This window comes from Sorex araneus, chromosome 8 (genome assembly GCF_027595985.1).
Source record: "Sorex araneus isolate mSorAra2 chromosome 8, mSorAra2.pri, whole genome shotgun sequence".
NCBI classification, from domain to species: Eukaryota; Metazoa; Chordata; class Mammalia; order Eulipotyphla; family Soricidae; genus Sorex; species Sorex araneus.
Genome location: NC_073309.1, coordinates 55,823,816 through 55,844,611, shown reverse-complemented (window position 1 = coordinate 55,844,611; position 20,796 = coordinate 55,823,816). Strand labels below are relative to the sequence as shown.

General features: G+C 56.3%; 1 protein-coding gene across 2 annotated transcripts; it reads right to left on the bottom strand.

Annotated features, from left to right (window-relative positions):
- Positions 1-95: 95 nt before the first annotated feature.
- On the bottom strand, positions 96-19,242 carry BRSK1 (BR serine/threonine kinase 1). 2 transcript variants are annotated; one of them, XM_004616942.2, is made up of 19 exons: positions 18,742-19,242; positions 17,257-17,351; positions 17,083-17,168; positions 15,143-15,283; positions 10,626-10,742; positions 10,511-10,544; positions 10,374-10,442; positions 8,412-8,558; positions 7,995-8,026; positions 7,536-7,706; positions 7,104-7,201; positions 6,249-6,408; positions 6,038-6,098; positions 5,316-5,682; positions 4,918-4,966; positions 4,706-4,829; positions 3,522-3,720; positions 1,495-1,584; positions 96-756 (listed from the first exon to the last, which is right to left on the bottom strand). In XM_004616942.2, the coding sequence occupies exons 1-19, from the start codon at positions 18,875-18,877 to the stop codon at positions 599-601; spliced, it is 2,334 nt and encodes a 777-aa protein (XP_004616999.1). In that variant the 5' UTR covers positions 18,878-19,242; the 3' UTR covers positions 96-598. The 2 variants fall into 2 exon arrangements, with proteins under 2 accessions (XP_004616999.1, XP_055001493.1); XM_055145518.1 differs by lacking the exon at positions 18,742-19,242 and having other exon boundaries at positions 17,079-17,168; positions 17,257-17,302.
- Positions 19,243-20,796: the final 1,554 nt, after the last annotated feature.

Genomic DNA, 20,796 nt, shown 5'->3' with positions numbered 1-20,796 from the left:
CGCCTGGAACTCCAAGCCGTGGGGCGGCGGGCAGAGCTCTGCTGTGGCCCCTCCAGCCAGAGCACCCAGGAAGCGAGGCTCAGGCCAGCCAGCTGTCCCTGATCAAGGCTATTTATTATTATTCTTTTTTTTTTTTTTTTGGCCGCCGACGGAATCAGAGACACGGACGCAGGCAGAATCACGCGAAACCAGAATTCCTTCCGGAGAGCAAATCCGTACAGAAGGGCATAGGGTGGGGTCAGGAAGGACCAGGATGGTCCAGGAAGGGGTTTGGGATGACACAGGGCCACAAGGCCCTGTCCGTCGGATCTGCTAAGCCACCCCGACCAGCCCCGTCCCTCCCCCACCCTACCCCGCAGAGACTGATCAATAAATAAAATAATAAATTAATCAATAAATAAAATAGAAACAGTTCCCCGCCCCCAGTCACCCTAGAACCACCCCCATGGGCACCCCCAGAGCCCCAACCCTGCAAGGCAAGGCTGGGATTTTGTGTCTACCCCCCACCCCACCTATTCCTTGGGCCCTATTTACAGATTCACAGTTGGGGGGCAGGGAAGGGGGGTGGGGGCTCCCCTCCTTCCCTGGCCCCCTGGGGTCAGGGCAAAGGGGTCCCATTGGTGGCCAGGAGCTTCTTGTCCTTGGGGGGGCCTCGTCGAGGAGAACTGGTCAGCTCTGGGTCTGGACGGCCAGGTGGGGGTTGCAGGCTTCGAGGTGGGGTACCCGTAGGCCGGGTCTGCACCCCGTTCTTCTCGTCTGGCAGGGAGGAAGCAGTGTGGACTCAGTCCCCCTCCACCCACCCCTGACTTGGAGAATATTTAGGTGGGGGCAAGTGCCCTGGTACCTGTCAGGGGACCCCCTCCTGGTGACCACACCCTTCACTGGGCTGAGCCACACACAGGAGCCCTCCTCTCCCTCCCCAGGGCCTGGGGCAGGGCCTTCCCAGGAAGAGGGCCACGTGTGTTGCTGTTCCCACAGGGCTCTCCAGTGGTCAGTGGTTCAGCCCCAAGAGTCTCTGATTCTGGAGGCTACCAGTCAGGTTGTCCCCTTCCTGGCAATAGATGTGTCCCCTGGTGCCAGGACCCTTCATCAGCGGAGTGACAGAAGCCTGGGGGCAATTGGTAGCCCAGCGTCTCTGAGGGTGCACCCTCTGGGGGGCTCCTCACTTCCTGGTGCTCAGGCCTGGGAAACTTGACCAGGGGGTGCCGCCTCCTCCAGCCCCATTCTGAGGCCACCCTGCTTGCCACAGACACTACAGATGTCACCTGGGGGGGGTCTATGGGGGTTGAATCATGTGCCCCTCGCCACCCCAACCTGGCCTGCTTGGTCAGGCCAGACACAGTTCCACAGCTTTTGAGGGCAGGGACTTCTGTCCTGTTAGGGCCTGTGGAGGTCCCTAGCCCCCACTTTCTGAGAACTTGTTCATAGTACTGAAGGTCTCAGTGTGACAATCAGGGGGCCTGATGCCCCCTCCCCCCAGTCCATGCCTCCCACCTGCCAGGGCCTGCACGGAGGGCTGGTCATGTGTGCTCAGCAGCTGGGCCTGGATTGTCTCCACCACGCGCTTGAACCGCCGGCTGGGGCCTGCAAGGAGCAGGGAGGTGGCCAGCTGGCGGGGGTCCCTTGGCCCACTGGGGCCGGGATCCCCGCTGTGACCCGGCATATATCTGTATCCATGGTTCCCAATAGGACAGGTTCTACAACAGGTACTGTTGTTGTTCAGTAACAACAGTTTCATATAAATGGTTATAAATAATCTGCTGAAACAGTCTGTGGCTGGTTAGTTCCTATGTGAGCCCACAAATGGAAAAAATTAAGAAAAATAAATGATGGTGGGGGTGGTCCTAGAATTTGTTTTTTGGTTTTTTTTTTTTTTTGCTTTTTGGGTCACACCCAGCGATGCTCAGGGTTACTCCTGGCTTTGCACTCAGAAATTACTCCTGGCGGTGCTTGGGGGACCATATGGGATGCCGGGGATCGAACCCGGGTCGGCCGCGTGCAAGGCAAACGCCCTACCCGCTGTGCTATCGCTCCGGCCCCGGTCCTAGAATTTGTGAATGCTTCCTCTAACAGCATTTGGGAGTGAGGAGACAAAAAGGACAATGGTTTTCCGTGGGCACTGGGTTTAGATCATCTCAGAAAGCTCAGTGCCCACTGCTCTGGGATGGTAGCAGGGACAGAAAACAGAAATATCCCTTTTAGCCAATTTTTCTTTCTCAGAACTTGGAGACAAGAAAAAACTGAGTTAATTCTGAGGTCTTCATCTCATATATGACTCTTGGTTGTAGCTTTCTGGAATTAAAGATTTTGAGGCAGCTGAGCTCAGAAGTGCTGTGATCGACTAGTGATGTCTGCTCTGGGAGCAGTCAGGAGGCCAGTACTGCAGCAGATGAAAGCAGAATGATGGGGGCAAGCTGGAGAGACGGTACAGCAGCTACAGCACTGCCTTACACACAGCTGACCAGGGTTAAATCCCCAACACCCCAAATGAAAACAAAAATGTGGATGGAAGTACTCAGCATGGTGAGGTTGGGGGCCCAACTAAGGCTGGATTCATCAGTTTGCTATAAATTGTGGCTCTAGGAACCAGCTGCCTCTCCTGCAAAATGGGACTTGTTTTGCCGTGTTTTTTGGGCTATGTTTGGCACTGCTCAGGGGTTACTCCTGGCTCAGTGGTCAGGGATCACTCCTAACAGGACTCAGGGTACAATATTGGGTGCCGGGGATTGAATCTGGGTTGGCCAAGTGCCAAGCAACTGCCTCACCCACTGTACTATCTCTCCGGCCCCATAAGGTGGGAGATTTTTTTTTTTTTTTGCTTTTTGGGTCACCCAGCAATGCTCAGGGGTTACTTCTGGCTTTGCACTCAGGAATTACTCCTGGCAGTGCTTGGGGGACCATATGGGATGCCGGGGATCGAACCTGGGTCGGCCGCATGCAAGGCAAACGCCCTACTCGCTGTGCTATCGCTCCGGCCCCAAAGTGGGAGATTTTTACATCTCAAAGTTACTGGGAAAAATTTTTTGTTCTGTCATGCTGGAATACTAACAAAATAAGTAATTTTTTGTTCATTAATAGGTGGGAAGGATAGTACAGGGCCTTGCATGTGGCCGATCCTGATCTGATCCCTGGGACCACATCTGGGATTCCGAGCACTAAGTGATCTCTGAGCACTGCTAGGAGTGGTCCAACAACCTCCAGCACAGAAGGAGGCCCACTGACACGACGGGAGCCCTAGCAGGCTCTGCCATACAGGTGGGTCTGCAAGATGCTGTTTAACTTGTTCTGCTGGATGATGGACACAGGGCCATGAAACTGCCTGGTGATGCATTTCTTAGAACAGGCCCCACTGTTAGGAGACACTCAGCTGCTGCATGGAGCATCAGGAGGAGTTGGCAAGAGGCAGGATATAATATGGGGGTCTGGGTGAGGAGGGGCTACATCATTCCCTCAACTGCTGCCTTCCCTGCTGCATTCCCATCTCGGCACCAGTCAGGAGGGAGTCTGGCTGAGAGACTCACCGGAGATGAGCGTGAAGGTGACAGAGTAGATGCCACTGCCGCTGCCACCATCCCGTCGAGGGGACGGCTCTGGGCCCTCAGAGGAGCTGATGTCCACCTGGAAGCGGACAGGCTTCTGGAAGACGGAGGGGCCACCACTGGCCTTGTACTCGGCCCTGAAGCTGGTCTGTGACAGCACACTGTGACTCAGGCTGGGGATCTGGAAAGGCAGGGAGGCATGAGACACACAGCTGGGAGGATTTCCAGGAGTGGGCAAGCAAGGGTACGCTCGTCTCTACTCAACAGACTACGGTCTCATTGGCCACTGGGGAACAGATGCTAGAACCCTACCCCACCCTGCCTCGGAGGCTCCACTGCCTCCTGGGAGCTGTAGTTTAACTGTCCTAATCAAAACGGAACAAGAGTCCTATACAACAGGACTCAGGCCCAGCCTCCAGAAGCACTGTCACTGTCACTGTCATCCCATTGCTCATCGATTTGCTCGAGTGGGCACCAGTAATGTCACCATTGTGACACTTCTTGTTACTGTTTTTGACAAATCGAATATGCCATAGGTAGCTTGCCAGGCTCTGCACAGCGGGTAGGGCGTTTGCCTTACACGCAGCTGACCCAGGTTCGATTCCCCCGCCCCTCTCAGAGAGCCTGGAAAGCTACTGAGAGTATCTAGATAGAAGCACAAGAAAGGTACTTCTTCCTCACCTGCAAATACAGCCCATAGCACATCTGGGCTTGAACCTGCATCACCCCAGCCTCTGGAGCAAAGAGTGACGGGTTAGGCGGTGAGCTATAGTCACCGTGCAGGTGGTTTCCCTCCATCTCTCTCAGACCTGGGCGTGAGGAAATGGTGACTCACCAATCCTTAGGGGACTACTATCTGGGGAGCTGAAACCCAGAATCCCGTTTACCTTTCCAGGCCTTGACACATTACCCAAACATATTACACATACACTCATCCTATGACTTCTGTTTTGGCTTTGTTTTTGACTGTGCTCAAGGCTTACTCCCGGATCTGAGCTCAGGGATCACCCCAGCATGAGACATACACAGTGCCAGGGGTTGAACTTTAGAGGAAGGCAAGCATCCTCCATGATGTACTCTATCCCTGGGTGGAGAGGGAAAAGGTCCCCGGAGGCCATCACTCCAGGGCTAAGGGTGGGCACCCCAGGGGCCGAGAGGACCCTCACCGACAGGAAGGCATGGACAATGTCCGCTTTGATGCTGCTGAGAGGTTTGTCCTTGAGCACGAGGAATATTTGTTCTTCTTTGTCCAAGGAGATGAAATTTCCGAACCAGGAGCGTTTTGCCAGCCTGAGCGGGAGGGAAGGGGAGCTGCTGGAGGAGAGGGCAGAGGGAAGAAATCCCTCAGGCCCCCTCTTCCATTCCCTCTTAGACTCACTCCGGGGAGGACTCTGGCGTCAAACTGGACATCTCCTCTGCGGTGGGGACTGGGATGGGAAAGGCAGCGCATGGTCAAACACCCGCATTACGGCCACCAACCAGACCTTGGCCCACTTGTCCCGCAAGACTCACACCCCTAAGTATAGGCTGCCTAATATTCTTCCAAGGTCTGAGCTTCCGGCTGGCCACGCCCCGTGGGCGGGGCTGACAACCGTGAGTCAAAGAGAGTCAGAGCCCCCCAGCTCCTCAATCGGCCTCCAACCCCCTCTTCATCCTGAATGTGGGAACCCAGGCGTACAGCCCTTGGAGAGCCAGATGTAGCGCCCAGCCCTGCTCCCGTAATTAGGACTCTGCACACGCACGCACACACGCACACGCGCACACCCCTGTCCGTACCCTGCATCTTGCGGCGGTGAAAGCGAGGGGAGCCCAGGAAGCTGTTGCGGATGGAGTTGAGACGACTCCTCCAGGCAGCTCCCCCAACACCACCCCCAGGGCTGGGGGGCGGTGTTGTCCCTGGGGTCCCAGTAGGGCTGGCCCTGGGCGTGTGCAGAGGAGAGTGCAACGGGGTTCCGCCAGAGGAGCGCGGAGAGCCTGGGGGACCAGGCAGGGGTGTGGAACGGGCGCTGGGGGGCGGAGGTTGCTCCCCGCCTCCCCCACCCCTGGGACCCCGAGAAGGCAGCGTCTGCGTTTTGGAGGTCGGAGAGCCCCCCCGAGCCTCATCTCCAGCGCCAGGCTCTGGTGAGAAGGAAAAGACGGGACTCTGCAGAAGAGAAGCAATGGATGAGAGGGGACTACAATTCCCACGGGCTTAGGAGCCCGCACCGCGTACACTGGTAGATGTTGGCCCAGAGGCATGCTGGGACTTGTAATCCAACTAATTCAGCTCCCCGCCCCCCTCCAGCACCATTTTATTCTTTTTCTCCTTTGCTCACAGCTATAAAGCCAGTACTGTGACTAGTACTTGGATGGCACTCCAATGGCTTTTGTTACATTTATAAGTGAAACCTTCAGATGCCCCGGAAACTCAATCCCATGGGACATGATCTATTTAACCTTGGACCCGTCTCTGCCCTTGTCCCCCTATCCTCCTCAGTCCTTCTGGGACCTGTCTTTACCCTTGGGCTGCTCAGGGGACTGGAGGACAAACCCGTCGAGGCTCCGCTGACACTGCGGGATCTGCTTCCAGGAAAGATGAGAAAAGGAAAAAGATGGGTGAGTGTGAGGGCAGGGAGGCACACAAAAAAAACTGATGATAAAATTGGCCCAGAGAGGGGATGTGACCAGGTCCAGTCACATGGTTGGAGGGGCAGGGCAGGGGAGTCTCACCTCTGGCTGTGCTGGGCCATCTCCAATGCCCGTCTCGTGGGTACTGGAGAACCTCCACCCCCTGCATCCGTGATGCTCAGGACTTCCATGGACTTGCGTTCTGGTCTCCGCTTTCCATGACGGCTCAGCATGGGGGAGTCCACGCGCTTCCGGGGTGGGTCTGTGAGCCCAGAATTTGCACACAATGAAAAGATTGATTCTGGGGCTGGGGGTGCAATTCAAAGGTCTGGATCACAGGCTTTGCATGCTGGTGTCCTGGGTTACATTCCCAGCACCTCATGGTCCCCCAAGAGTGCCTGGGGTGCCCCCCAAAAGAAGAATATGGATTCACCCAGTTGTACCAGCTCTCATCTCTCATCCTGCTGGAGGACGTAGTCGAGGCACAGAGAAGAAAGATGTGTGGGATTTTTTTTTTTTTGGCCACACCCTGAGATGCTCAGAGTTTACTCCTGGCTCTGAACTCAGGTATTAATCCTGATGGTGTGCAGGGTGTGTGTGAGGGGGATGGAATGGAATGCGGGAATTCTAACTTGGGCCTGCTGCATGCACAAGGCAAGTGCCTATCTGCTGTACTATCTCTCTGGCGCCAAGAAAGTTTTTTTTTTTCTTTTCGGGTCACACCCAGCGATGCACAGGCCTTACTCCTGGCTCTACCCTCAGGAATTACTCCTGGCAGTGCTGGGGGACCATATGGGATGCTGGGAATCGAACCCAGGTCGGCCACGTGCAAGGCAAACGCCCTACCCGCTGTGCTATCGCTCCAGCCCCCAAGAAAGGGGTTTTGATAAAAGTCCAGAGCAAGTCAGCGAGTGGAAACCAAGAGGCGTAAGAAGGGTCTGAGCCCAGCCTTCTCACCGACATCGTTGCGGGGGGGCAGGTCCTGGTCCTCACAGCTGGGGTACCGCTCCTTCCGATCCAAAAGCAGGTAGTATATCATCTTTTCTTGGTTCTCCCTGTCTCGGGAGAAGGGGAGGGCTGGAGTCAGAGCTCAGGTCCCAAAGGGACACTCCCCCTGCTGGCTGCTATGGCTCCGTCCAGCCCGCTCTCTCACAGTTCCGCTCAGTGTGGGGCCTCTGTGCACAGCTCGGCCTCATTTCGCTCAACAGTGCCAATGCCTAACCCCAGCATCAGCGACAGCGCGCTAAACCAGCGCCTCTCCCACAGGAGGATGGAAGCTGAAAACGCGCGGGGACTCGCGCCCCCTATCGGCCGGCCTGGGCGCGGGCATGCTCGGGGCACCAGGTCTTGGGGGCGCTGAAGCTGGCGGGAGGCTGGAGCGGGACTTACTCTTCACTGCGCAGCTCGCGGTGCAGCCGCTCGCGGTCTCTGAAGCAGCCGAGCGAGGCCATGCTCTCCAGGACGTCGGGGTCCAGCTCTCCGTTGGACGGCAGGCTCCGCATGGCCACCCGGCGGCCCGGGGCTGGCTCCAGGCAGGGCTCCGGCTCGTGCTTCCCTCCCCTGGGAGAGGCAGAAACCCCACAGAGGGGAGCAATCAAGCATTGCACTTAGGCTGCTCCTTCACTGAGACTCTGGGCTCCAGACCCCCAGCCCCTCCCCGCTCAGACCCAGAGGTCTGAGCCCTTTGGTCCTGCCTCCATCAGATGTGCAGGCCACTCTCCTTTCCAGGAGCGTCAGCTACCCACCCCCTGGCCAACTCCCCTGCTTTTGAGGCTTCGGCTGCTTGGCTGTCACTCCCCCAACCCCCGCAGGGACCCCTAAGGACCCCCCAGGGTTCCCGGTACTCACAGGTACCAGGGATGTTTCTGAATTTGCTCCAGCTGTAAGGGGGTGGGTCAAAGAGAAGTAGGAGTCAGGGCGTGTGAATACAGTAGCTATGCCTTGAAAGTTGGTGGAGGCTACATGGCGGGGGGCGGGATGTCCCCAACTGCCCGGATCTCCCACTCAAGTACGAGGGCGCACGTAGCCCCTAGTGGCGGCTGAGTGTCCTGTCTGCGCATGCGCAACCCCTGTCCTGCGGCCCAGCACTGGTCGTGGCCCCGTGTCTGCACTGGCAGTGACAGCGGCATAGGTTCCCCTGTCAGCACCCTCTCCACAGCCAGGTACCGTCAGCATCCACGCCCAGGGATCCCCAGTCTGCAGAGGTAGCTTTTACAGTGTCTCTATCCTTTATCCCAGGCCCTCTTGCGGCTTTCCCAGACTCACGCTGAGCCTTTTCTCGGGTTCCACTTCGATCATGCCCCTGAGCAGGCTCTGGCAGTCTGGAGGGATGAAGTGGGGCATATGGAAGACGCCCCTTTTCACCTTCTCCAGCAGCTGGCGCAGGTTGTCATCATCAAAGGGCAGGGCCCCCTGGGAGAAGAGACAGGAAGTTTATTACAAGGAGATGGACAAGCAGGAAGGATCAGGCACACGGAACCTCCTAGCTCCACTTATAGATGGGGAAACTGAGGCTGGAGCGCCAACCTACCCCAGGCCACCTAGCACCTAAGTAACAAAGAATGCTTGCTCAGGGGTTACTTCTTTAGGAGACTACAAAAATAGGCTTCTCCCCAGAGCGGTAGCACTCATTCGTTCATTCATTCATTCAAATTGAGTATCCATCAGGGACCAGGGAATCTACTAAGCACACGGCTCCCAAAACCTCCCCCCAGGGCACCTTGCAAATTCATGCCCACCAGGACCTCAGACTGTGGCCCTATTTGGGACTAGTGTCTTGACAGCGTGACTCCATCAAATCTGCTAGGGAGGTTTACGAATCCAATAATGGGGGTCCTTCTTTTCTTGGAGGGGTTGGGACCACACCCATTAGTGGGTGCTTGGAGGTTACTCCCACCTCGGTGCTGGGAGTGGGGAGCTGCTGCCAAAGTGTTGGGGATGGAACCTGGCACTCCAGTAACCAGCACTAGCCTTTCGTCATCGCCCTGGGCCTGTGCTCCTTAGAAGAGGGGACACAGAGGGTCAGAGCAGGGAGGCTCTGGCCTTGCACATGGCCTATCCACATTTGACCCCCGTACCCTATATGGTCTCTGAGCCCTACCAGGAGTGATCCCAGAGCACAGAGCCAGGAGTAATCTCTGAGCACCATTGTGTGTGGCCCCAAGCCCCAAAATAAGTAAAAAGGACACAGTCACATCACAGAAGGAAGTCACATAAGGACAGAGGCAGAAGCAATGCAGCTGCAAGCCTAGGAGCACAGAACGTATGGGAATGATGCTTTCAGACTCTCCTGGGCCAATGTCTGAGGGCACGGGGTGGGGGTGGGGTGCTGTCTTGGAAGGAAGCACATAAGAACACCCGCTTCCTGGGCCTCCCCATATCAGATGCAGATATCACACAGTACCTTACATGACCCTCCACACATCACACCATGTCACCACCCCCCACACACATACCACACACAAGATACAGTCCATCACCATGCCCACCATACACACACTATCACACCCTGCCCCACACTCCACCACACAAACCCCACCCTACATACTATCACACATCTCACACCCTACCATACACACCCCACTGTCACACATCATGTCTCACGCACTACCACATACTACACTCCATACCCCACCATTATACTTACTACACCCCACACTACGTACATACTACATACACTACACACACTACACATACTACCACCATCACCATATACCACTCACTAGACACCACTATACATACCACACTCCACATTCAATAACAAACATACATCCCACACGATACCCCACTACCATCACAAACCATGCTCCACACATACCCCACCATTGTAGTACATCCCCACACTACACACATACCACACATTACAAATATACCACACACACTACACACAACACACACACTACCATCACCACATACCACACACTAGACAAACACCACCATACACCATCACCACCTACAACTTAGACCACTCCCTAGACAATACCACTACCACGACCACCATACACATACACACACACCCCACCACCACCACAAACACACACACACACACACCCCACCATCACCACCATACACACACACAACCACCACCACCACCACCGTACACAAACACACACACATACACTACCACCACCACAATCACACCCCACACATAGCCAGAGGCCACACAGGGGCTGTTTCACTCATCCAGTGGACCCTCCCACCATGCCAAGGGCGCCACTGGGGCCTCACCACAAGCAGCGCAAAGAGGATGACACCGCAGCTCCACATGTCAGCCCGGCGCCCATCGTACTTCTCGCCCTGGAGAGAGGGAAGCCCTGTGAGGCATCAGCTCTGCGCCCAGCTCGCCCCGCCTCCTCCTCACTCACCTTGATCACCTCTGGACACGCGTAGTGTGGAGACCTGCGTGGGGGTGGGGAGAGGAGATGTGGTGAGGGCCGGACAGGGCCTGGAGGGCGGGTGGGCGCAGGTGGCACTACTCACCCACAGCTGGTCTCCAGCAGGCTGTCCCCCACCTGCAGAGACGCCATGCCAAAGTCAGCAATGCGGATGTTGTTTTTCTCGTCCAGGAGGAGGTTCTCCGGCTTCAGGTCCCTGTGGCTGGTGAGGCAGGTGGGCTTCAGGACCCTCCCCTGCCCCTCACCACCCCACATGGACTTTGAAACCTTAATTTTTGCAGATTTTTTAAGGGTTTTGGGGCCACACCAGGCAGTGCTCAGGACTGATTCCTGGCTCTGCTCAGGGATCACTCCTGGCAGTGCCCTGGGGATCCTGTGAGATGCCGGGGATCAAATCCGGATTGGCTATGTGCAAGGCAAGCACCCTCTCCGCTGTATTATTGCTCTGACCCTGAACCTTGATTTTTTTCTCCTTTGGTATTCAGGCCACACCCGGCAGTGTTCAGGGCTTCCCCCTGGCTCTGTGCTCAGGGATCCCTGGGTGGGGCTCAGGAACCATATTTGGTCCCTGGGATTGAACCCAGGCCTGCCGCATGCAAGGCAAGTACTTTCCCCCTGTATGATCACTCTGGCCCTACTCCAGGGACAATTGCAGATAATTAAAATATGTCCTGAAGTAATGAGAAGCACCCAGGGCAGGCCCACGGGCCACCCAGCTGGCATCCCCTTACTCAGCATCCAGACAGAAGCTTGCAGAAGTCACTTCAGAGAATGTGCGAGTGATTTTATCCCCCAAGATCTGAACTGGAAGGACCTGAGTGATCTGAAGGTGAGCAGGGAGGGTCTTGAGCTGGTTCTTTGAATCCTAACATATTTCCATGAACCGGAGTTCACTTGATTAGGAATCTTAGGATTGGAGAGACCATACACGTGACCAGCCTTGGTTTGAGTCCTGGTACCACACAGTTCCCCAAACATTGTTGGATGCCGCTCTGGAGGCCCTCTAGTACCGCCATGGTGGCCGTGATAATTCCTGGCACCGCTGCACTCTCAGGAGAATAAAATGATTGCCTGCTAAACTGGCCACTGGTTTCTCTGTTGGCGTCTCCATCCTTCACTCTCTGGGGTGAGGCCAGTGCCTCAAAATTTCAAGGTTAACATGCAGGGACCAGAGAGAGCACAGGCGTTATGCAGTTGTGTTGCACGTGGCTGACACTGGCACCACTTAGGCTCCCCTGAGCACCACCAGGAGTGACCTGGAGCATTGCCAAAAACACAATTGTTTTTTGCACTTTCCCCACTGTAATAGCTTTCCAGCCCCAGTGGCCTCAGGAGCAGGGACTAGCTATCGAAAAGACACCTAAGAACAAGCCTTTTATCTAATGTTTGTGTTTCAAGCATTTTCTCCCAGTCTATAATGTGCGTTTGCATTTTCATAACCACACATTATAAAAAATGAAAGTCCCAATTTTTATTTTCTTTTTGGGTCACACCTGGCGATGCACAGGGGTTATTCCTGGTTTATGCACTCAGGAATTACTCCTGGCAATGCTCGGGGGACCATATGGGATGCTGGGAATCGAACCCGGGTCGGCTGCATGCAAGGCAAATGCCCTTCCTGCTGTGCTATTGCTCCAGCCCTCCATTTTTTTTGGGGGGGCAGGGTTCTCCCAGGTACTAACTCAGCGTCCCAGGGATGCTCAGTCCATAGAGCTGGTGTCAATGCCAGGCCCAATAAAATGGCCTTGCATACAATTTTAGTATATGTGCTGCCGAAGCGAGCACAAATGGCCTTGCATACAGGCAAACTGGGTTCAATCCCCAGCATCCCAGATGGTTCCCTGGTCCCCTCCAGGAGTGATCCCTGAGCGCAGAACCATGAGTTAGCCCTGAATACCATTGAGTGTGACCCAAAATCCACACACACACACACCAATGTGATCCAAAAACCAATTAAAAATCAAGAAATTAAATAAAAATGAAAAGCAGGGCCAGGATTCTATAATTTCTCTGGGAGTGGTCAGTAAGTGGGTCATCAGGCTGTGTAAACATGCTGACTACTGCCCCCTGCAGGGTGTCTCATAACCGGCTACGTTTGGACGAGCTCTCCCGACTATAGGGAGATGCTGACAATGCAGCCAGGAGGCCTGGAGTATGACCCTATTTCCACCCCCAGGAGTCCCATCTATACTCCTCACCTCAGGTGAAGGCAAACAGATGAGGCTGAGAGGAGGCAGCCACTGCACACCTCAGTGAACCCTCATCAATGCTGCATGTCCAATCTCATGCCAAGAGGGTTGACTAGAGTTTCACATGGATGTTCATGTGTCCCTGAAATAGCCTCACCTCACAGCATTTACAAAAATAAACTTCAAACAGACCCCAGACCAAAATGCTACAACTAAGGCAATACAACTTCCAGAGAAAATACGGCCAAGAAACCGTGGTGGCCTGTAGCTGGGCTATGCAATGTTTTAGCTGGGACAGAAATGCCATGAAGCATAAAGGAAACAAAACAACAACAAGCCGGCGTTCACCCAAATGCGAATCCTAGGATTGGAAAGACCGTACATGTGACAAGCCTTGGTTTGAGCCCCGGTACCACACGATCCCCCAAACATTGTTCGGTGCTGCTCTGCAGGCCCCTTAGTACCACCATGGTGGCCTTGATAATCCCTGGCACCTCTGCACCCTCAGAAAAACATTTTTTGTTTTTTGCTTTTTGGGTCACACCCAGCAATGCTCAGGGGTTACTCCCGGCTTTGCACTCAGGAATTACTCCTGGCAGTGGTTGGGGGACCATATGGGATACCGGGGATCGAACTCGGGTCGGCCGCGTGCAAGGCAAATGCCCTACCCACTGTTCTATCCCTCCGGCCCCAGAAAACCATTTTATCGGGCCTCAGCTCTGTGGACTGAGCATCCCTGGGACTCCAAGTAGCACCTGGGAGAACCCCGCCTCCCCATATTGAAATTTTATTTTTATTTTTTTGCTTTTTGGGTCACACCCAGCAATGTTCAGGGGTTACTCCTGGCTTTGCAGTCAGGAATTACTCCTGGCGGTGCTGGGGGAACCATATGGGATTTCAGGGATCAAACCCGGGTCTGCCACGTGCAAGGCAAACACCCTATCTGCTGTACTATCACTCCAGCCATCCCATATTGAAATTTTCACAACACATGGTTATGAAAATGCAAAAAGCATGTCATAGACTGGGAGAAAATGCTTGAAACACAAACATTAGATAAAAGGCTTGTTTTAAGGTGTCTCTTCAAGAATTAGTCCTGATTCCTGAAATCACTGAGACTGAAAAGCTATTACAGTGGGGAAGGTGCTGACCTCGGTTCAATTCCTGGCACCCTAGATGGTCCCCTCATCCCCTCCCAGGAGTGATCCCTGAGCATAGAACCAGGAGTAAACCCTGCACACCAGTGGGTGTGACCCAAAATCTAAAACACACACACACACACACACACACACACACACACACACACACACTACACATTCACACACCACCAAACCAAAACAGAAGCAAGAACACATACAACTCAATAATAGAAAGACCACTTGAGGATAAAAAGGGGCTAAAGATCAGAATAGACATTTCTCCAAAGAAGATGACCGAATGGCCAATAAGCACAGAAAAAATGCTCAACACCATCAACTACCAGGGAGTGGCAAATCAGAATTGGAGGCACAAGCCTGGTGGAATCATGGAATCCAAAAGGCAGAAAAGAAGCAGAAAGAGGCTGAGACATGCAGAGACAGGAATCCGCAAGGCAGGTCCCACAGACTCGGCTGGCCAAAGGCGCAGCAGTGCTGTCACTTTGGCCAGCAGCACTTTCTCACCGGAATCCCTTTGGCCCCAACAATCCCACTCGCAGGCACCCATCCGAGAGGATGAAGGGCAGAGCTCACGTAAGTCAGCACCCGAAGGGAGGCGAAATTCACCAACGAGCAGATAAACTAAGTGAGCACACTTGGGGGAGGACTCTGCCAGGAAGTGGACTGGAGCATGGAATGTGCTCCATGGGTCCAGAGAGCATCTGTTGAGTGCAGGAGGCCTGGTGTCCAGGAGCATAGTGAGTGCGATTCGAAGGAAAGATCCAGAGGGGCACAGTCCGAGAAGGCTGAAGGCAGGTGAGTGAAGTCAGGGCCAGGGAAGAAGGGGAGGAGTGTGGCTTAAGGCTTAGGGGCCGGCTCCGGAGTGATGGGAGTGTACTGTAATGAAGGGGTGAGTGCAGCAGCAGTCGCTGGGCTGGGTGTTTTCCATGGAGCCGGTCAGGCCAGTGAGTGATAGCCCACTTTCCCAAAGGGTGAAAGGTTGGTCTGAACACGGTACAGATAGAGCCAGAGAGAGAGAAAAGGGGTTAAGGTGTTTGCACTGCATGCAGTCAACCCTGGTTCGAATTCCCAACTACTGCCAGGGGTCACTCCTGAGCACACAGCCAGTTGCCCTGAGCACTGCTAGGTGTTGTCCCCCACTCCACCTAGGTGATGGACATGGTGTGGGTATTCTCTCTGCCTGTCATGTGTCCACAGAAGAGGACTACCCTCTGGGCAGTGGCTTATGCCCACCTCCCCTCAAACTGTCCCCTCACCAGATTGAATAGCTATGACAAAAGTCCAGCGCCGACACGATCTGGCGGAAGAACTTCCGGGCCTCCTTGGGTGTCAGCCTGCCCTTCTTCACCAAGTAGTCAAACAACTCGCCTCCGGAGACGTGCTCCAGAACCAGGTACCTGGGGGACACGGAGTGGGCAGAGGGCTGGAAGGGGCTTGTGGAGGGCCAGAGAGCTTGGTCTCCCTCTACCACCACCACCCCTGGCCTCCCATTACCAGGCTTCCATCCCACTGTCCCCACGGAAGTAGAGAAGCCCAGCCTTCGGGAGGTGAAGCCTCCTATTGCCCTGAATTCTGGAAGGAAGACTGCAGTTCCCATCGGTGCTACGCGAACTTTAGGGGTCCACATTTTGGCTGATACTTGTCCTTGAGAGGTAAGCCCACTCCATTAGCACATGGATTTCAGACCCCATATGGCAAAGGCTCTTGGGAAATTAATTTCTAGAAGCCAGAGCTCCCAACCTCATGAGTCTCTGGAACAGAGTCAGAAACTCCAGCTATTCTGAGGCATTGCCATGACACTGGCATGTGTGCCACTTCTGCCAGGTGAAGACCCAACTCCCTCCAGCCCTCGGGAGAAATGCTCTAGTTTCCATCATCTCTTGAAGGAAGTGCCCCTCCTCCCCTTTGCCTCCAGGAAGTCCACACTCAGTGCCCATCGGCCCTCAGCAGCAAAATCTGACTGCCGACTTAAGAGATGCCCCATTTTGACTCCTATTCGTTTCAGACGATAGCACAACTCCATAGTACCTGATGATCAGGGAACCCCAAATCCTAAAACCCTGGTAAATAAAGACATCCCCCCACACCTAATACCCCCTGAAAGGCTCTACGTCACATTCCCATAAATGTCTGGGATGAGACAATTTGAATTCTCATCGACTTTTGGCACTAGTGATTGCATTGTGCACGGATCGCAGTTAACCTTTGTGAGGTAAAAGACTATAACTTCAGCTTTTCCCAGAGAGGCTAAGAAAACCCTCACAAGCTTGGGAACCTGGAGACTCCCAGTCTCCACTAGCCAATACTTCTAAAGACTTTTGTCTCATCAGGCTCTGGGATGGCAAGTCTTAATTTCCTTCAGCTCCTGAGAAACAAATCCCAATTTCTGTGAGTTCTTGGAAAGCTGCGATTCCTCAAAGAAGCACAAACTCCCCTGGGCTTTAGACAAGGAGGGAGGGATGGGGAAGACAAAGGCCCTTCCCCGCCTCGCACCTGGGGCAGACAAGGACTACAATTCCCATGAGCTCTCTGGGCTGGGTGGACTTCCTACGGGTGCTGTGCGGGGGACCACTCTGACATCCTGGCATCGGATGGGTGTTGGAGTCCGCTCATCCTGGGAAGTACGTGGTGGTGGGGGAAGGAGGGCTGTCCCTTCTGATGCCCAGCCCAGCTGTGGTTTGGGTCACCAGCATCCACACAAAGGTCTATTGTCTGATGCCTGGACAGCTGGACCCCACCCCCATTTTTTCCTGGGGGGTAGCTAGGGTAACAGACTTTGAGATAGTCTCAGAATGCTTAAGGAGGCCCATTGTTGGGGCGCCTAGGGCTGTGTTGCTGGAGCAAAGAGCCCTCCTGATAGGAGGTTTCGGGAGATGGCAAGTGCTCTGGGCTCTGGGCTTTCCTGGGATCCCTGTGCTAGTAAGTTCTGAACAAACTGGGTCTGGTCAAGGGCACTCAGATGATGTGGCCTAGAGTGTTCCCTGCCGGACAGCGGGGTAAGGCAAGTGATGACTAGCCTTGGTCTCACTCTCAGCTGCCCTGCTTAGCAGACCTCCTTAGCAGAGGGATAGTCATGTATACTGGAGTGGCCTCGTGTCAAACCTTCCCTGATCCAGGAGAACCCATGTTTCCAGAAAGGTCCCATCCCAGGAACTTGCTAAGGGCTGTAGGGGGCTGGGTGTCTATAAATACCTACAAATATTTCTTGTTCTCGTAGACGTCATGCAACTTGAGGACATGTGGGTGTTCGATGAGCTTCAGGATAGCAATCTCCCGTTCCACCTGGGGGGTCGGATTGGGGAGAGGGGTGGGGAGTCAGCATGGCTGCCCTCAACCCTTCACCCCCCCCCCCAAGTGCCTCCATGTGCACCTTCATCAGCACTGACTCCGACAGCTTCTCCCGGTTCACGATCTTGATGGCGACCTTCTGGCCAGTGATGCAGTGGACTCCAAGTTTCACCAGCCCTGGGGGGACAGGACTGGCAATGTGGGGTGTGCTCCCCAGAGTGCTCTCCCCTGCCCTGCCTCCCTGCTGCTCTGCCCTGCTCCTCTATGGGTCCGCCACAGCCACCTGGCCTCACCCTGCTCCCTGGCTTGTACTGTACACACGGGTTCATCTTCCCTCACAATTTCTCCAGACTCCGATCTCCCCCAGGCTGCCTCCTCCTGCAGCGTCCCGCCCCACCTTCCTTGAATTCTTGCATTTCACTCCCTGTGGCTCACCTGTGCCCCTTTTCCTGGTTCTCCCGCACCCTGGCAGCACCCTGACCTTGGATCTGGTCCTCAGTCTTCCTCAGGGCAGCACCAGGCCCCAATGGTGCCCCCGAGTCAAAGAATCCAGGGCCCCCATTGAGAGACTCAAAGATCCAGTTTTAAAAATGGAAAGACCCAGGACTCCAGTTCTCAGCCCTCCTCCCTCAGACCTACAGGTCCAGACCCCAGCCTCCTTCTTCAGATCCAAAGGTTCAGCTTCAAGCCTTTTCCCTCAGATCCAGGGACCCAGTTCTTAGTCTCCTCCGTCAGACTCAACGGTCCAAACACAAACCCCCTTCCTCTGACCCAGGGCTTCAGGCTCTAGTTTCTTCCCTCAGACCCAGGGGTGCAGGATCCCAATCCCTCCTCACTCAGCCTCTCCTCCCTCAGACCCAAGGATGCTACCCTGGCCCCTCCTCCCTCCCACCCAGGGGTGCCTACCCCAGCCCCTCCTTCCCTCAGACTGGAGTCCTGCCATGGTCCCTCCTCCTAAACGGGAATTCAGGTCAGCAACCTCAGTAGGGGCTCTAGGATCTGGGGGTACCCTCTCACTTTCCCAGCCTCACACAGACCCTGGACCGCCCAGCCCTGCACGCAGGAGTTGGGTGCCTGCCATGGCTCCACTGGGGACCTGGGAGGCCCAGCTGGTGATCCCCCCGTCCTAGTGCCTGCGGGCCCGATCTCACACTGAGCAGTGCGGGAGAGGGGCGATGGCACAGCCCCCAGCCCTCCCTGCCTGCCGGGGCACACGCCCGGGTCCCTGCCCCAGCCCTCCCTGCCCGGCCCGGCACCGGCGCAGCGGGGCCGAGTGGAGCGCGCGGCCCCGGCACCTGCCCCAGCCTGCGGCCCGCACTGCAGCAAGAGTCGCTGCGCCGCGCCGCCCCCCCCGACCCCCCCTCGCCGGGCCTCCAGCCCTCCCTGGCGCCCCAGCATCCCCCGCCGGCCCCCCAGCCCCATCGTTTCCCGGAGCCCTGGACTCCGAGCGCTCTCCGCGGTCAGCACCCCACGCCCTCCTCTGGGCTCCAGGGGTCTGGGCTGTGCCCCGGCCCTGTGGACCCGGAGTCTCGCCCTCCGCCCCCGCCCCCAGCCCTCCCGGGCTCACCTGTCTGCCCTTTGCCCAGCGTCTTTTCCAGCCGGTAGGGCCCCACATATTGGGCGTGCTGGGGTGGCTGCGGGTGCGGGTGCGGGAGGTGATAGGCGGGGGAGCCCCCGCCCCCCTCCTTGGCTCCCGACGACATGGTGCCCTTAGTCCCGGCCCGACCGGTCCCCCGGCCGCCCCCCCTGCGGCCAGCAGCCCCGTCCCTCCGGTGGGGGCCGGCGACCGCTCTGTCCCGGCCCCCCCGGCTGCCCCCCACTTCTCCGGGGGTCCCCAGGGGGCTGGGCTGGGCCCCCCCAGTCGGCGGGCCGCGGAGCTGGGGGAGGGGGGGCTGGCCCGGGGGGGTCAGGCCCCAGGAGTCAGCCTGGCCCAGGGGGGCTGCGCGGCCCCCCCTCCCCAGCCTGGCCCTGGCCGGCCCCCCCTTCCTGCGCCTCCCCCCGCCGGGGGGGGTCTGAGGTTCGGGCCGGCGGACGCTGCAGGCCGAGGTCCCCCCCGCCCCCCCACGCGCCCTCTCTCCTCCGCCTCCTCCTCCTCTCCGCCTCCCCCCGCCACCTCGTCCTTTCTCTCCGGCACGCTGACATCACCATCCGGGGACTCCGGGCCCTTCCCCAAAGTTAACCCTTTCGGAGGGGGCTGGGGAGCGGGGGCAGGCGGGGGGCGGGTCTGGGAGCCAGGGGGATGGCGGCCGGGGAGGATGCGGGATGGATGCGGGGATGCTGGGATGCAGACACACAAAGAGATCAGGTCTGACAGCGGGAGAGAGGAGCGCTGCGCCGGAGGGCGGCAGGGGTGGAAGCAGGGGACAGGAGGGACCAGGATGACCACACGGAGAGCAGGGACAGCCTGAGCCAGGAGAGCGGGAGAGACGCCATGGAGAGCTGGGGGAAGAAAGGCCTGGGGGGAGCGGGAAGGAGAGCAAACGGAGACGGAGGGCAGCTGATGGGGAGAGAGAACAGAGCTAGCCAGGGGAGAAATGGACGGAAAGGTGCTGAGACAGCCGGTGGGAGGGTGGCGGAGTACCCAGAAAAGGGGGGGACAGCAGAGCTAGGAGGGGAGAATGTGGGAGAGGCGGGGAACAGGAATGGGGGCAATGGGGGGCTGGAAAGACAGAAAAGAGAGGAGAGCAGAGCAGAGGCGGCTCCACATATGCCGTGGGGATGGGGACAGACTGAAGAGCAGAGGCAGCCGGGCACAGAGAAGAAAGGAAGTTTGGACACTGCTGACCCAGGACTCATTTGCAGCACCCCACATCTCCCCACTCCAAGCACCTCACATCTCCCCCCTCCACTCTGAGTGCCCTTGGCTTTACCCCACCACCACCCGCTCCTCATTGTTCTCAGGACACCTGGGGCCAAACTTCCACTTAGGTGAAGCTTCCAGGTCACCCTGAGCTCCCTCTGTATTTTCTTAGACCCTGTGCATTCTCTGTCTCCTGAGAGCCCCAGATGCTCCCACTGCAGTGTCTCCACCCATCTGTGCTCAATCCCTGGACGATCCTTTGCCCACATTAGATTCCCACTGCTTGCCCTCTCCCCACCGCAGTCTCTGGAATCCAGGGCCCTCCTCCATAGCCTCCCCATGGCACCAGACACCTTTGCTTTTATTTTTTTCCTTTTTGGGTCACACCAGGCAATGCAGGGGGGTTACTCCTGGCTCTGCACTCAGGAATTACTCCTGGCATTGTTCAGGGGACCATATGGGATGCTGGGAATTTAACCTGGATCAGCCTTGTGCAAGGCAAATGCCCTACCCGCTGTGCTATCACTCCAGCCCCCAGACACCTTTGCTTTGGCACAAGCCCACAGTAGACTGAGTCCAGGAGACTTTAGTCAGCTTGAAGACCCTCACTCCATAAGCCTCTAGTGAGTGTGCAAACCAAGCCAGGCTTCTGCTTCAGGGGCTGAGGGTACTGAGAAGAGCAGTCCACCAAGAGCTTACCCTGTGCACTCCTCCTGAAGTGGACACTGTGGGCAAGAAATAAGAGAGGTGCTGAGGTCAGTGCTGGAGGCACAAAGAAAGAATGTGTCAGGCAGGTATGAGCCCTCATCACAAAAAAGGTGA